Below are 13,799 nucleotides of genomic sequence, written 5' to 3' on the forward strand. Positions count from 1 at the left end.
GTCAAAGCAAAAGATAAAACTAATAAATGATAAAAACGCAAATCATAAAAAATAATAGAAAAGCTTTTTACTAGTAGCAAGCAGTTCTAGAGCCTTTATTTTTACCTAGTTTTGACAGAAACCAAGCTATTCACACAAGAAACAACAGCAGTGGTCCAGAATAAGTATCTAATTTAGTTGCAACAGTAATTGAAAATTTCCTAAACTTTCCAGTACCAATGTTGTAAGACACCAGTTGTATCTTATTATGACAAATTCCCACAGGAAGTTCGTCCCTCTTCCAAAACAAAAACGGTATCTATCCCATATAAATTTGAAGCCAAGAATATTGAATACAGCATGTTTAGTCCAAGAACAAGAAGAAGAAGAAGAAGAAGAAGAACGATGTTGACGATCCATTACCCACATCTCAATGGTTCTTTTATCTGCGAAAGTGTGGTAATACAAAAACACAAGAAGGGATTCTTCATTCCACGTGTAATGCTATGGAACTCTGCATTGTTGGGTGGCAATGGAATGCATTGAAATTCCTCCTGGCACATATCAAATGAAAGCACCTCTTGTTCACCATTACCATCATTATCTATTCCTAACCAACAATAAACTCCTTCCAAGTATGCCGGACTTCAAAAATTCACAAGTGCCCAAAGGATATTTCTGACCTATAATATGATTGAACTTGATCTCTCTCCAACAGTTGCTACTCAAAGTGTATAGCTCAGCTCTCGCAGGAAGATCGGTAAGTGGAAACCTTATTGTCTTGAAATCTTTAGATCTAGAATCATAGCCAAATCCTAATCAGATTGTTTTAGCATAAGGTAAAAAGAATGGAGGAAGAATTCTGAATTTATTGATTGATGGGTTGCATAATAAGACAACCATGGGACAATCATAATCATCACCATCATAAATACAAAGGAGGCCATTGCACTGTGACACCGTCTCATAAGACAATTAAGTGGCCTTGTCTTCTTCATCTTCTCCATCTCCTTAGTAATATGTAATTTCACATTGATACTCTCAGTAACACAAGGAATGGGATCAATAATACTACGATGATCATCAAAATCAAGGACTGTAAACTTGGTGAGGATGGGATATCCCAAGGAGGAATGTCTCGGAGAGAACAAGTTCTTGTTTTTGGTATTATTATTATTGTTATGGAGATGCCTGTCTATGAATGTTGGATCTTCAATTAGAGTATATCATGACTTGCACACGCACTTTAGCCGTATCAAATACTTATGAGGCAACCATGAGAATATACCCTCCAATATCTTTCTGGCAGATATTCATCCAGTGCCATTATCAGAAGAGGAGACAGATTGTGACGCTTTGCCAGTTTTGCTAAGGCTTCTATTGTTTGATCGCTTATCTTTTAAACAACAAATGTATTTAAGATATTTAACAAAATAATGGGTAAGTTGATATGTTTTCATTTTAGTGGTTTAAAATTTAACATACTCTATATGAATAAGTAAATTTTTAAAAAAATGAATATCATTTGGTAAATACTTTTATGCCTCTAGCACCATTGTTATTTGGATTTGCTCGAGTTTATGGTGGAGCATCATCCAACACACAGTTGTTTATTTTGGGTTTTAAAACAGTTTCTCCCAAGACGAAAACGCAAAAGAAATTATAAGGACTGCATATAGCAGGATTTAGGTCAAGAAAAAAAAATTATTTCGATTTAAGCTTTTAAATTTTAAAAATTATTCTAATTTTCAAGTTTATTGTAAATTGATTTAATTTTCAATTTTCATCAAACAAATAGAAAACAATTTTGGCCAAACAATTTTATTCCTAGCTTTGCTAAGAGTTTCACAATTAACTATTAATAAAAATAAAAAGGAAAAAGAGAGGGACTTTTAGAATTTACTCTCACCACCATAAGGCTGACTTTTTATTTTATTTTTATTATTTTTGTTTAGGAAAAAAAATTGAAGCATCATTGCTGATAACTGCGTGCTTGTGTAGGCTCAATGATCTGTAAAATATGACGAGGTTCAAACACACTAGTCGTGTTAGCAGAAAAGCAGAATATATATACCAGTAAAAGCATATACCGAAATAATATTCACCAAATTACATTAAAACTTGGAAAAAAGGGCGGATCTCAATATCCCATAAAAATGATTGCCCAAATAGTATACAGAGACAACATAGAATATACGAACCAGGTGTATATATATATATATAGGGTGGTTATAGTGCGGTCTGTCCACATACGGACCCACAGTCCCATCCTATATATAAATATATATATTATATAAATAATTCCTTTAGCCGGATTGAACACATGGAAAAAGAAAAAAATCATCGGCAGAGAAGTATGGCCTCGTAACATTAGTTTTCTCTTCTAATGTTGTGGCTGATACTGCTACCCATCTTCCAAAATCCTCAATCCAAACGCTCCATCTATTACATAAGAGCAAAAAACACAGAAGCTTTTTAAAAACCAATTTTCCTTCTGTTCTAAAAATTGAAAAAGAATAAATGGTCAAAATAGATGGGGTTTAAGATCCAAGATACAAGACTATCACAAGGCTCATTGCATTATATGACAGGCTATGCATAAAGAATTGCACAGAATAAAACAAAAATGAAAATACATTTTAGGGGGGCTGAGAGAGGTCTAAATGGTTGCCAACAAGTAGGTGATGCTGGTTTTAAGAATCCAAAATCAAATTCTTTGCCATGTGTTTATGATCTTTGTGATCCACACAAGACTGAAAGTAGGAAGAAATCTCTTCTCACCCATCATTTTCCCCAAAAAAAATAAATAAATAAATAAAAGAAAAAAAAGGGGGAAAAAAACCCTCTTTGTTATATGAATAAGGAATACGAAAATGACAAACATATAACAGACAAAAGAAAACAAAGATGTTAGGTTTTAACCATGACATACCTTCCAAAGACCGTCATTCAGATAATGCATGTTATCGACCCCAATTCCTTTGTTGATTGTCCTTCTGTAGACCAAACAAAGGACTCTAAGTTCTTATACCTGCCAATCTGTAACCACAATTGCAGCTAGGATTCGAACAACTAGAACTACCTTACTTCATAGATATCAACAGCATGAAACCTTTATATAAAGCTCCTTAGATATCAAAACAATATTACCATAACTGAATTGTACTGTGAGGTAATTTTGTTTTCATTTTATGTTTGGACAGAGCAGTTCTAGCAGATCAATATACCACATAACTAGTACATATCAATGCATAAACAATTATACTAGTGTCAATCAGCATGGTTTGTAAAAGGAAATTGACATATAAATGAAGCTTTCTGTTTAGTGGCAAGCAGTAACATTATTGAGTCTTTAATTTAAAACACATGAGGGATGGACCAACTTTCTAGAACTGGTGCTTCTGATCCTAGATGCAATCATGAAACACTCAATTAAACAAGGTAGAAATAACTTACATATCTTTTGCCGACATTTTTGTGAAGCCAATAGCAAGAGCATGTTGCTTTCCTTCAGCCATTATGGCCTGAGAGTATTCAGTTCTACAAATCAGAAAAATATATGGCAAAAGACACTTCAACAATTCCAAATCATATAAAGAAAATCACCAGATCAACAAATTACAATTAATCAAAGACCATGGCAATGAAAAAACTATAACTACAACACGGTGTTCATATAATAGGAGTCATAAACAAGTTGCAAAGTTCATACCACAGGAGTTTCTGCACCCACTTCATCATCCAAAGCACCACCAGGAGATGTAAGACCAGGACACATTATGTTTGCACCAGCGAGAACAAATCTAATTGCTCCCCTATCCACTTGCAACTTTTTCATTATATTAGGATCTGTAAAACACACAGTATGAAACAATGATTATTCTGAGCTTTCAATTCAAAAAGAAAGCTTCACTCATGAGATAGTAAAAACCAAACTTAATTACATAAGAGTCATACAAAAAGACTTTAGAAATTTTTTTTTAAAAAAATGACAAGAACCTCCAATCTTAGTTTGATAATTGGCAAATTAGCAATGATCCATTGGAAATTGTTGCAAAGGAAATGTAATTATATGATCAAGAATCAACGAACTAGAGCAAATAGTTATATTTCCCATCTCCAGCTCCCCCTTTATAAATATCAACTTCTGAATCAGTGACTCTTGAAGATGAAGAGGTTGATGATACCCTTATTGTTATATGTTTCTATTCCCCAAATACCAGAATCCAGAATGGAGCAAGTCTTCCCAGGTAAGATTTTCACATGGCCTAATGATCTTGACTCAGTCAGAATTCCAACTCTTCCAAATAATAAAGCTGCCCCCTCTCCCCCCATCTCTCTCTAAAGAATGAATTTTGTGATGATGACTTGGCTTTCCAATAGACTAAAGCAGCATACTATTCTTATTAAATAACCATTATAATTCCATTTAACCATACAGATAACAAAAATAACATTTCGAAAATTGAACATAATTGACTCTTCCACATATTGGACATAGTTCAGATTCATTCCAGAAAGCAGCATCTCATTACAGTATAAACAAAAAGAATCACAAGATAATGAAATATGATAGTGTTGTTAGAAGATATATATATATATATATATATATATGCATACTTACATTGATGAAGAAGTCTTAAGGTTGGCATATATGGCCCATCACGGATGTTGAAAAATAGTGGCACATTGTTTACCACAACCAAATTTAGATGGTTCTGACTGCAATAACAGCAGAAAAAACTTATTAGACACATCAGATAACATAGTTACCATGAAAAAGTATTGCTCAATTACAAATAAACCACAGAAGCAGGAGCAAGAGTGAAAACCATTTAGTAACGATCAATGGAGATTTCTTTGGAAGTATATCATCCAACACTGGCTCAAGCCCTGGGTACTGAAGTTGAAATTAATTTCATGTTAAACACACATGTAAATTAAATTTAGAAACTCGTTGTTAATTCACATGTAATTAGCAACTGATAACCTTTACCTCCTCTGCAATACTTTGCCGAATTTTACGTTGGACAGATGCCTTCACTTGATTTTGTGCAGAAACGTCTTCAGAGGAAAACCTATGACATAACAAAATATGTATATACTCCAATTAAACAATTGTTAAACTTGTTGAATCGATGCAATTTAATTCAGTCTTAAATAAATAAGCACTGAAAGTAAACACCAGGGGCACCAAACAGAAACTAAGGGTTAAAAGACCATAGGATAAGAGCCTCATCTAAACATAAAGAATAACCTCATCTTAACCAAGCTTGATTGTAAATAACCCAGACTTATCCAAGTCATAAACTCCATAGTCCAGCTTCAATATACCAAAACAACCTTACTTATAAAAACAAAACCTCTATCTCATAAATTGTTAAATTTTTATCTAACACATCCCAAATTTGAAGTACCCTTACTATAAATCATCTAAAGTATAGCATAAAACTTGAAAAATGACAAATTTATTCATGGTAACAAGGAAAATGTACATTAAATACTTCCATCAAGCAACAAATCTAGAACCAGTAACTCTCTCAGCATTATTAACATTTTGACAACACCACATACTAAAATCATATACTCTTCAATATCCAAAAAACAAAAAATCCAAATTGAAAATCAATTTAAGATTCGTAGATAACATTCATTAAAAGTAAGACAATTAAAAAAAAAATCCCAAAAATATTTTCTCACAATCACCAATCAAAAAAGCAAATTTTCATAAAAGTGTAGATATATAAATCTCGTGGACATGTTCACAATAAGCGGTTAAAAATTAGTATGTTGAAAATCATTGCAGTGAAAAGAAAGAACTTACTTTTTGAACATTGTGTAGGTGGGATAGAGAGAAAGTAAAGATCTTTGCAACCAAATCGAAGAAAGAGCTTGTTCTGGTTTGTGGGGTTTTAGGTTCTAGATCGATCTTAAAACCTTCGCACTCCGTGGGGGTCTTTGTCTTTTAGAACTGTAAGAAGAATGGTGCGAACAGTTAACTCAGCGGCACACTTTAGGCCGCGTGGGTGTTAAGCCGCTCTTTGGCAACAAGTGCGAGCGAATGGATACCGATGAGTGTCCATCTGTTTTGGTTTGGGCCAAAAGGCCTTGAACTAGAAGGTCATCATTTGTTGGGCCAAATTTTTCTAGGCCTACTTAATTTTTATTTTATTTTATAAATATATATATATATATATTATATAAACCTTAATGAATTGCTAAAAGTAAGTTACCATGTATTTTTTGTATGTGATTTAATACACGTCTATAAAAAATAAATAAATAAAAAAAACCCATAATTTTTTTTTTTTTTTATCGTTATGATTTTGACATGATGTGTGGTGAGAAAAAGAAATGTTCGAGGATTTTAAGGTTTTTTGTTTTTAAATTTTTAAGAGAAGCGGAGAAGGATTTTTTTTTTTTAATATAAAAAAAAAAGAAAAAAAAAGTGATGCATCTGACTCATAGCCTATAAAGCCAGTCGACCATTGGCAGTGGAGAAATGTTGCATACATTGTCAATAACATGTAATTGTTATGTGATTTGTTGGGTCCAAATATTGAAATGGCACTAGATTTTATTAATGTTGTTATTATAACCAAAGTTTTGTTTTAAAAATTATTATCATATGGGAATAGTGAGGATCCCCACTCACAATGTATGTGAAAATGTGGTGGTCCTAAAATTAAACCTGCCACTTCTTGATAGTTGTCAAAAGAACTACAATGCATTCTATGGAAAGGGCCAAGCTTAGAGATATTTTAAAACTTCATCACTAATTTATAATACACAAGAAATCCGTTATCCTAAACATGTCAATTTCAATTGGCAAGAGGTGGACTCTTTCTATTGTTTAAGTGTCTAAAAGTTCTTGGAAAAGTCCCATATCGATATCTTTTAGCATTCAGCTTTTTTCATTCTAATGCTAATAGATAAGGTAATTAAACGGGCAGAAAGAGGCCAATGAAATCGTAACAATTTTTTTTTTTTAATAATTTTCTTTGACTTGTAAAAGTGAAAAATCGAACAATACTACAAAAGCAAAAATAGAATATAAAAAAATAAAAAAATGACTTTTTGCAATATGAAAATGAAATTACTTCAATCCAAAGTTAATTTTCACTACCCGTGAAAAGCATTGGAATAAAAATATTAATGTCTCTATCTCTCCGTTGTCAATATAATTCATCGAACTTCAAAACTAAACAATACATTTGGAGCAACTTTTACGATAGCACAAAAATCAAATATGAGGCCTAACACTAAAAAGGAAAAAAATGGAACAAAAAAACAAAAATGAAGATTATCTCCAACATGGGTCCCACGGCCACCACCCCATGACCCATCACCATACAAAAGCAGACAGAGACAGAAAGCTGTGTGTTATGATAACATTGAAGTGTTCGTGAATAAATCTTGCCAAAGTTGAAACGTCACCGGGTCTTTCTGGGGGAGGAAATTCATTAAGCAACAGTCAACAATGAGTCGTATACTATCCCAAATACAGTCGTCGTTTATATCCTTATTGATTCAACCCGATCATGTTATTTTTCGATGCAAGTCAACCATATATGTGTATATATATATATATTAATTGATTGGCTAGACCCAAAAATTTAACTTGTAGCATATAATTTTAAAACGATTTTAGACATTTCAAAATCAGCATTCCATAGTTTATAACTTTCTTATATGTTGCTTACGTAGACCTCATAATAGCAATGAAGAAATATAAAAAATAGAAAAAAAAAAAGAAACCATCATTTTCCGAAAGCTAAATTGGAGCTCATTGAATGGGTACAAAAATGTGACGTACAAATTGTAGAACAACTACATGTTTATCAATCATGGAACATAGCACGAAAAAGAGCGAGGAATTGTAGGCGGGGCGAGCCAAAAGCAAATCATGCAAACACACATATACAAGCCAATGACCAATAGTACCTAACAAAACCAAACCAATTTCCACCGTCAAAAGGAAAAGAAGATATTACAAAAACCCATCTCGGAAACAGACAAGACAATAGACATGACCAAATTTCAAAATTCCAAAATCATGTGGAGGCCAAATTAGAAAGGAAAAGGTTGTTAATGAAAAATGAGGGAGAGGTGGTCCAAATGCCAATTATCACAACCATTCGGTAAGTACAACAAATAAAAAACGTGGCAGCCATCGAGCTTGTGATGATGACATTGGTAAGGGAATCTATAGAAGCAGAGCATATATATACAAATGGGGCTTTTTCTGTGTCACCACCATAAAACACTCGCTCATTCCACCACACGTCTTCATAATTATTTTGTTTCCTTCACATGCACACCTTAACCACCCTCTTTGCAATCTCCTTGTTCGTTCCTACTGTTCTCTGCTTCCATGGCTGTTAGCTTCAGCTTCATAGTTGGCATTATTGGCAAGTCTATAGTATATTCTTCACCTTTTTTTATTTGAATCGCACTTTTAATGTTTATATATGTTTGTTCCAAGTTGATTTACTGATGTATTTGCAGGTAATATAATTTCTATTCTGGTTTTCACTTCTCCCATGTAAGTAAACCATCTAAAACTAGACTTTTTACTATTTATTTTTCATTTTTATTTTTATTTATTTAAGCTCCTTCTTGTTTTTAATTTGTAAGTGAGATGGAATAGTAAGAGGAATGCCATGCTATTGTTCGTCGTACTTCGATTTTTGTGAATATCTATATATAGTACCCATTTTAGGTTGAACAGGAAAGGTAAATAGGCCCAGACAAAATGAAATCTTCTTGGTATAGTTAAAGACATAAGGGAAATTCATCTTGGTTATTTGAAGAGGAAACCCAGAAACAAGTAATAACCTTTTATTATTTTTTTTTCAGCGGCCATCTGGTACAACTCTTAGGATTCTATTTCATTTTCTGGGTAGAAATTAAAAGTTAATTAGCTTGCTTGATTATGTTACTCTTTCAAATTATCTACTTTCTCTTTTTTATTTTCTAAGAGATAAGAGAGAGAGAGAGAGAGAGAGAGAGAGAGAGAGAGGAAAGTTAGCTCACGTCTTTAATAAACTATAAAAAAAATATCGTTTAAATTATTTCAGTACAGTAAAGAGAAGAAAAGTTAAACGAATGAAAAAAAAGATGGTAAAGAAAGGGTAAAGAAAAGACGTACAACTATTTCTCTGTTGACATACATGTTACATAGAGAGTGAAAAAAATATGATGAAGACAGACAATTCCCTCAATTTCACAGATTGCGTAGATCCAAAAAGGAAAACAAATGACTCATTGTTCTGATAATGTGCTGTACATCCCGATTCACATGAACTTGGCCGTACCCCACATAAATGCGATCAACGTTGAAGTTTTAGTCTAAAAGTGTTTGCCTTTTCAATTTTTGTCTCCAAATTAAGTGGCAAGATTTTATTGGTTTAATTTGTTCTTATCCTTATCTTATCAGTTTCTTTAGTACATAATTTAGTAATTATGTGCTAAAGAAACAGAGAGAGCAACATAATTAGCCTTAGCGCCCTTAGCTTCCACCTCTTAAGAAATAAATTGAATCCAAGGCATATATTAATAGCTAAAATAATTTTGATTCATCAATTTACATATTAATGGAGGTTTTTGTATTTTTATTTTTTAATTTTTTGGGTTACAGAAAAACTTTTTTGCGTGTGGTGAAGAAGAAATCAACGGAGAATTACAAAGGGATTCCATATGTGACAACACTTTTAAGCACAAGTTTATGGACATTTTATGGACTTCTAAAGCCTGGTGGTTTACTTATCGTGACTGTTAATGGTGCCGGTGCCGTCCTCCAGTTCATCTATGTCACTCTCTTTCTCATCTATGCTCCTAAAGATAAAAAGGTTCTCACAATTTACAATCTCACTTAATCCCACACGTTACATACATGGTATATGTTTCCCTTTCATAGCAAGGTTTTACTTTGTCCACAGCGTGCTCCATGATCCATATTTTTTGTTATATAAAATTGGCAAAATATATATGATTGGACCGACCAATTACCAAGTTAGGGAAATTGGAACATTAATTGGATCACAAATTTTTATGTTTCCTCTGTTTTCTCTTATTCATAGGAAGTGATGATTATGTAGTAATGACTTGCTAATCAATATTGGTGTTTCAGATTAAGACAGCGAAGTTGGTTGCGATACTGAATGTTGGGTTTCTTGGATCAGTGATTGTATTAACACTGCTTGCCATCAAAGAAAATGTAAAGCTTACCTTTGTTGGGATTTTATGTGCTGGATTAACCATTGGCATGTATGCATCTCCTTTATCAATCATGGTAAGCTAATATATAATTTTGACTGATCAGGAAAGTAAAAATAGTTTTAAGGAAATCCAAAGTAAAAATTGCTTTTTTGCAAAAGCATAAAAAAAACAAAAGGGTGAACCAATAAAAGTGCTTCTGTATTATGTCTTTTTGTGGCAGGGAATGGTGATCAAGACGCAGAGCGTTGAATACATGCCATTTTTACTGTCATTTTTCCTATTCCTAAATGGTGGTATTTGGTCTATATATTCTCTGCTGGTCAAAGATTTCTACATTGGTGTAAGTTTTCTTTCTCTACCAATTAGTTATTAACATGTAGAACGGATTCACTTTTCCATAAGAATCCAAGTAAATATTCATGACAATTTAACTTTTTGTGCATACAATTATTTTCAGGTACCAAATGCAATAGGCTTTGTATTTGGCATAGCTCAGTTGGTTATCTACTCAATGTACAGAAACAAGTCAAAGACCAAAAAATCCATAGAGAGAATGGAAGAAGAAAGCTCGGTCACTTTGGTTAAAGGAGTGGTGGAGATGCAAACTTGTGAGGGTGATGAAGGTCATGTGATGAATAAGAGCCTGAGCAAAGGGCATAGTCTTCCAAAGCCATTATTAAATCGGCTATCTGCTATGCCAGAGCAGATCATGAAGTCCCTTTCTTTGAATTCATATCAAATTGACTCAACTTGGGCTTATCAGGCTGATGTTGAAAATGGAGAAAATGATCATGACCTTCGATCTTGAGCCTAAGTTCTAACATATTCGATGATGGGGTTTTCTAAATGAATGCTTGGAAAAGAACAAAAGAAAGGAATATATATATATATATATATATATATATATATGTAGTTCGAAGTGGCTATTTTAATTTGTGTCCATTGTTGTGCTGTTTGGTAACAATATGGAAACTAGTGTGATCGATCAAAATAAATGATAATACCTTCTGTTTTTTTTTTCCCCATCCAATCACAAATTGTTTTGTACTGTAAATAACCAAGTTTACTTTTCTCATACGTATCAAGTAATGAGAAATTATCCTCCTTCATTAAAAAAAAAAAAAAAAAAAAAGGAAGAGAAATTATCCTCCGTTTCGTAAACAACCTTATAAAACCAATATTATAAATTCAATTATAGATTTTAAGATCCCGACACAAAAGACAAAAAATAGATGACAATTCTAGATGTTAAGGTTGAGAATTTTGCTCGGTTTAATTGTTATGTTTATATATATATATATATATATATATGTTACTCTTTTTTCTTTTGAAGAAAATGTATATGTTACTTTAGATCCACCATTGTACATGATTGACACATATATAATATTATCAAGTCTATCAAATAGTTTTTTTTTTTTTTTTTTTTTGTCATTGGCTTTTTAAACAATAATTCCTATTTCGAATATTTCACTTTTCAATATTTAAAAAAGAAAAAATAGATTCCTTTCTTCACAATATGACAAATACGTAAAACATTAATTGCTCTGTGCGGCCATATATATATATATATATATATGCATGGTCCATGGTTTCAAATTGAGATGGAAAAGATCAAAATAATGTTTTTGTTAACGTATGGAAAAAATCCAATGAGAGGGATTTATTGCGCATTTGCACGTCTATTTGACTTATCCATCCTGTCCTAAACGATCAATGAGGAAAAAGGAAAATTTTATACTGGAAACGATCTCCATAAACTCATTGCATGAATCCCATAATTTTTTTGTTGCAAATTGGGTTATGGTTTACTTTTGACTAATGAAAGTTTAAGGTTATCCCATGTGAGTTGTACATAAGATATCAAAATGCAATTTTTTTTTCTTTTTTGGAAAAATAGAAGGTATTAAACTATAGAATTTTAAAACTATATTAAAAATTCTACAACTTTCACATACTTAAAAATATAACATTATAAAAAGATCTATATTTCTTACCCTATTTGACAGTTTTTTTAAAAATATTTTTATATTATTAAAATTAAAAATAATTAAAAAAGTGATCCTTAATACCTATCATTATTTTAAATATATATTACTTTTAAATTTTTTTATATGAGGAAGGCCATTTTACATTTTTTTCAAAATAAAAATATTTTTCTGAAATAATCTAAAAAATAGGGCAATAATTAGGGACTTTTATACTTTTATATTTAAAACTATATAACATAAAATTGTAAAGTTTTTAATATAGTTTTAAAATTTTAAACTTTAGTTTGAAAAATTACATTTTTGATACTTCATTTTTGCAACTTACATGGAATGACTTTTAATTTTCTGTTAATCAAAATCAACTACGATCAAATTTGCAATAAACTAACAATTGAGAACTCGATGTGTTGAGTCTTAGAACTGTAAAATTCCCAAACTAGAGGGTGGGGACCAGAGGAACACAGTCTCTATTTCAGCCATGAACTATTTAAACTAAGAATTCCTACCCCATTGGGGTTAAGACACTGTTTGAGATCCACCCCGCGGCATTTGACCATCATATTTATGAGAAAATGATAACTTGTTTCAATTTTGGTATTTTAGATTGAATAAGATTTTTAAAATGAGAAATTCTTACAAGAGATTTTTTTACTTTTTGGTGAAATAATTCTTACAAGTAAATTGAGTGAATTTGTTGGCTTCATTTCCTTAGATATCCGAGGGTAAAGGGGCAGAGATCACCAACTTTAGAACAAAGCCTAAACCTCTTGTCGTGATATGTAAGGTGATTAGCTTAAACTCTCAACTTTCTTTAAAAATACTTTCTCTTTGGTAATGTCTTGATAAGAAAATGAATTTTTTTTAAAAAAAAATTTGAGTAATTAAATATGATTTTTTTTTTTTTATAAATTTTTTGTCCTGTTCCTCCACCCATTCCCCGGCCCATTTAGGGTGAGGCTCAGATCCAACCCGACAAGGGTCTTATGTCAACCTGGTTTATGATTAGGAAATACTAATTAGAATTTGTTCGAATCTGGTTATGTGTTATATAGAATCAAATATTTATCAAATTTATTTATTTTAAATGGATAGTTTAATAAATTTATTTTGGTTGAAAAATTTGGTATTTTAGTTTGAGTAAGTTCCAAATTTCAGAAAAAAAAAGAAAAAAGAAATGAACAAATTTAATCCCTGCACCCGCCGATCGAGAAGGGGCAGAGAGCTCCACAACGCCGCCAAGTGTAGCTTGATCAAAGGCCCAAACGTCTTGTCGTCTTTTAAGGTTATAAAGGTATTTTCCGTACCACTGTCAACTTTCTTCACAAATAATCTACATATTCTTCTTTAAAAAAATAAAAATAAAAATACTGTAGATTAATTGTCGTTCAGTAGAATGGATTTTATTTAGTTGTGATTTTTGAACATAATATATGAATGAGCACCATAACATATAGTTTGTGATTTCGTTTAGTTGGATTATTGAAGTTTTTTCCAAGGCGAACTTTTAAATTACATTGATCGAATTGTAAATTTAAATATCGGAAATATAGAATGGGAATTTTTAGCAAATTGCCAGAAGAGATAGTGTTGGAAATCATGTTGAGATTA

The 13,799-nt window shown here is 31.9% G+C and overlaps 2 protein-coding genes across 3 annotated transcripts; one reads left to right on the forward strand and one right to left on the reverse strand.

Annotated features, from left to right (window-relative positions):
* Window positions 1-2,066: 2,066 nt before the first annotated feature.
* LOC107411890 (uncharacterized) lies at window positions 2,067-6,010 on the reverse strand. 2 transcript variants are annotated; one of them, XM_016019561.4, is made up of 8 exons: window positions 5,804-6,008; window positions 4,976-5,057; window positions 4,812-4,879; window positions 4,604-4,701; window positions 3,692-3,828; window positions 3,436-3,503; window positions 2,912-2,975; window positions 2,067-2,421 (listed from the first exon to the last, which is right to left on the reverse strand). In XM_016019561.4, exons 1-8 carry the CDS (start codon window positions 5,812-5,814, stop codon window positions 2,404-2,406), a joined length of 546 nt encoding a protein of 181 aa, XP_015875047.1. In that variant the 5' UTR covers window positions 5,815-6,008; the 3' UTR covers window positions 2,067-2,403. The 2 variants fall into 2 exon arrangements, with proteins under 2 accessions (XP_015875047.1, XP_048324581.1); XM_048468624.2 differs by lacking the exon at window positions 2,067-2,421 and having other exon boundaries at window positions 2,956-3,018; window positions 5,804-6,010.
* Window positions 6,011-8,221: 2,211 nt separating this feature from the next.
* LOC107411840 (bidirectional sugar transporter SWEET16) lies at window positions 8,222-11,223 on the forward strand. The gene is made up of 6 exons (XM_048469353.2): window positions 8,222-8,390; window positions 8,488-8,524; window positions 9,620-9,830; window positions 10,112-10,273; window positions 10,421-10,540; window positions 10,658-11,223. Exons 1-6 carry the CDS (start codon window positions 8,354-8,356, stop codon window positions 11,006-11,008), a joined length of 918 nt encoding a protein of 305 aa, XP_048325310.2. The 5' UTR covers window positions 8,222-8,353; the 3' UTR covers window positions 11,009-11,223.
* Window positions 11,224-13,799: the final 2,576 nt, after the last annotated feature.

This window comes from Ziziphus jujuba, chromosome 10 (assembly GCF_031755915.1).
Source record: "Ziziphus jujuba cultivar Dongzao chromosome 10, ASM3175591v1".
Lineage (NCBI taxonomy): Eukaryota > Viridiplantae > Streptophyta > Magnoliopsida > Rosales > Rhamnaceae > Ziziphus > Ziziphus jujuba.

Coding starts and splice junctions, on each gene's coding strand:
- LOC107411890 (XM_016019561.4), bottom strand. Junction 4,880..4,975: donor GGCAAAGTATTGCAGAGGAG/GTAAAGGTTATC, acceptor TTTCAACTTCAG/TACCCAGGGCTTGAGCCAGT. Junction 2,976..3,435: donor AAAATGTCGGCAAAAGATAT/GTAAGTTATTTC, acceptor TTTGGTCTACAG/AAGGACAATCAACAAAGGAA.
- LOC107411840 (XM_048469353.2), top strand. CDS start 8,354: ATGGCTGTTAGCTTCAGCTTCATAGTTGGCATTATTG. Junction 8,525..9,619: donor CTGGTTTTCACTTCTCCCAT/GTAAGTAAACCA, acceptor TTTGGGTTACAG/AAAAACTTTTTTGCGTGTGG. Junction 10,541..10,657: donor TCAAAGATTTCTACATTGGT/GTAAGTTTTCTT, acceptor AATTATTTTCAG/GTACCAAATGCAATAGGCTT.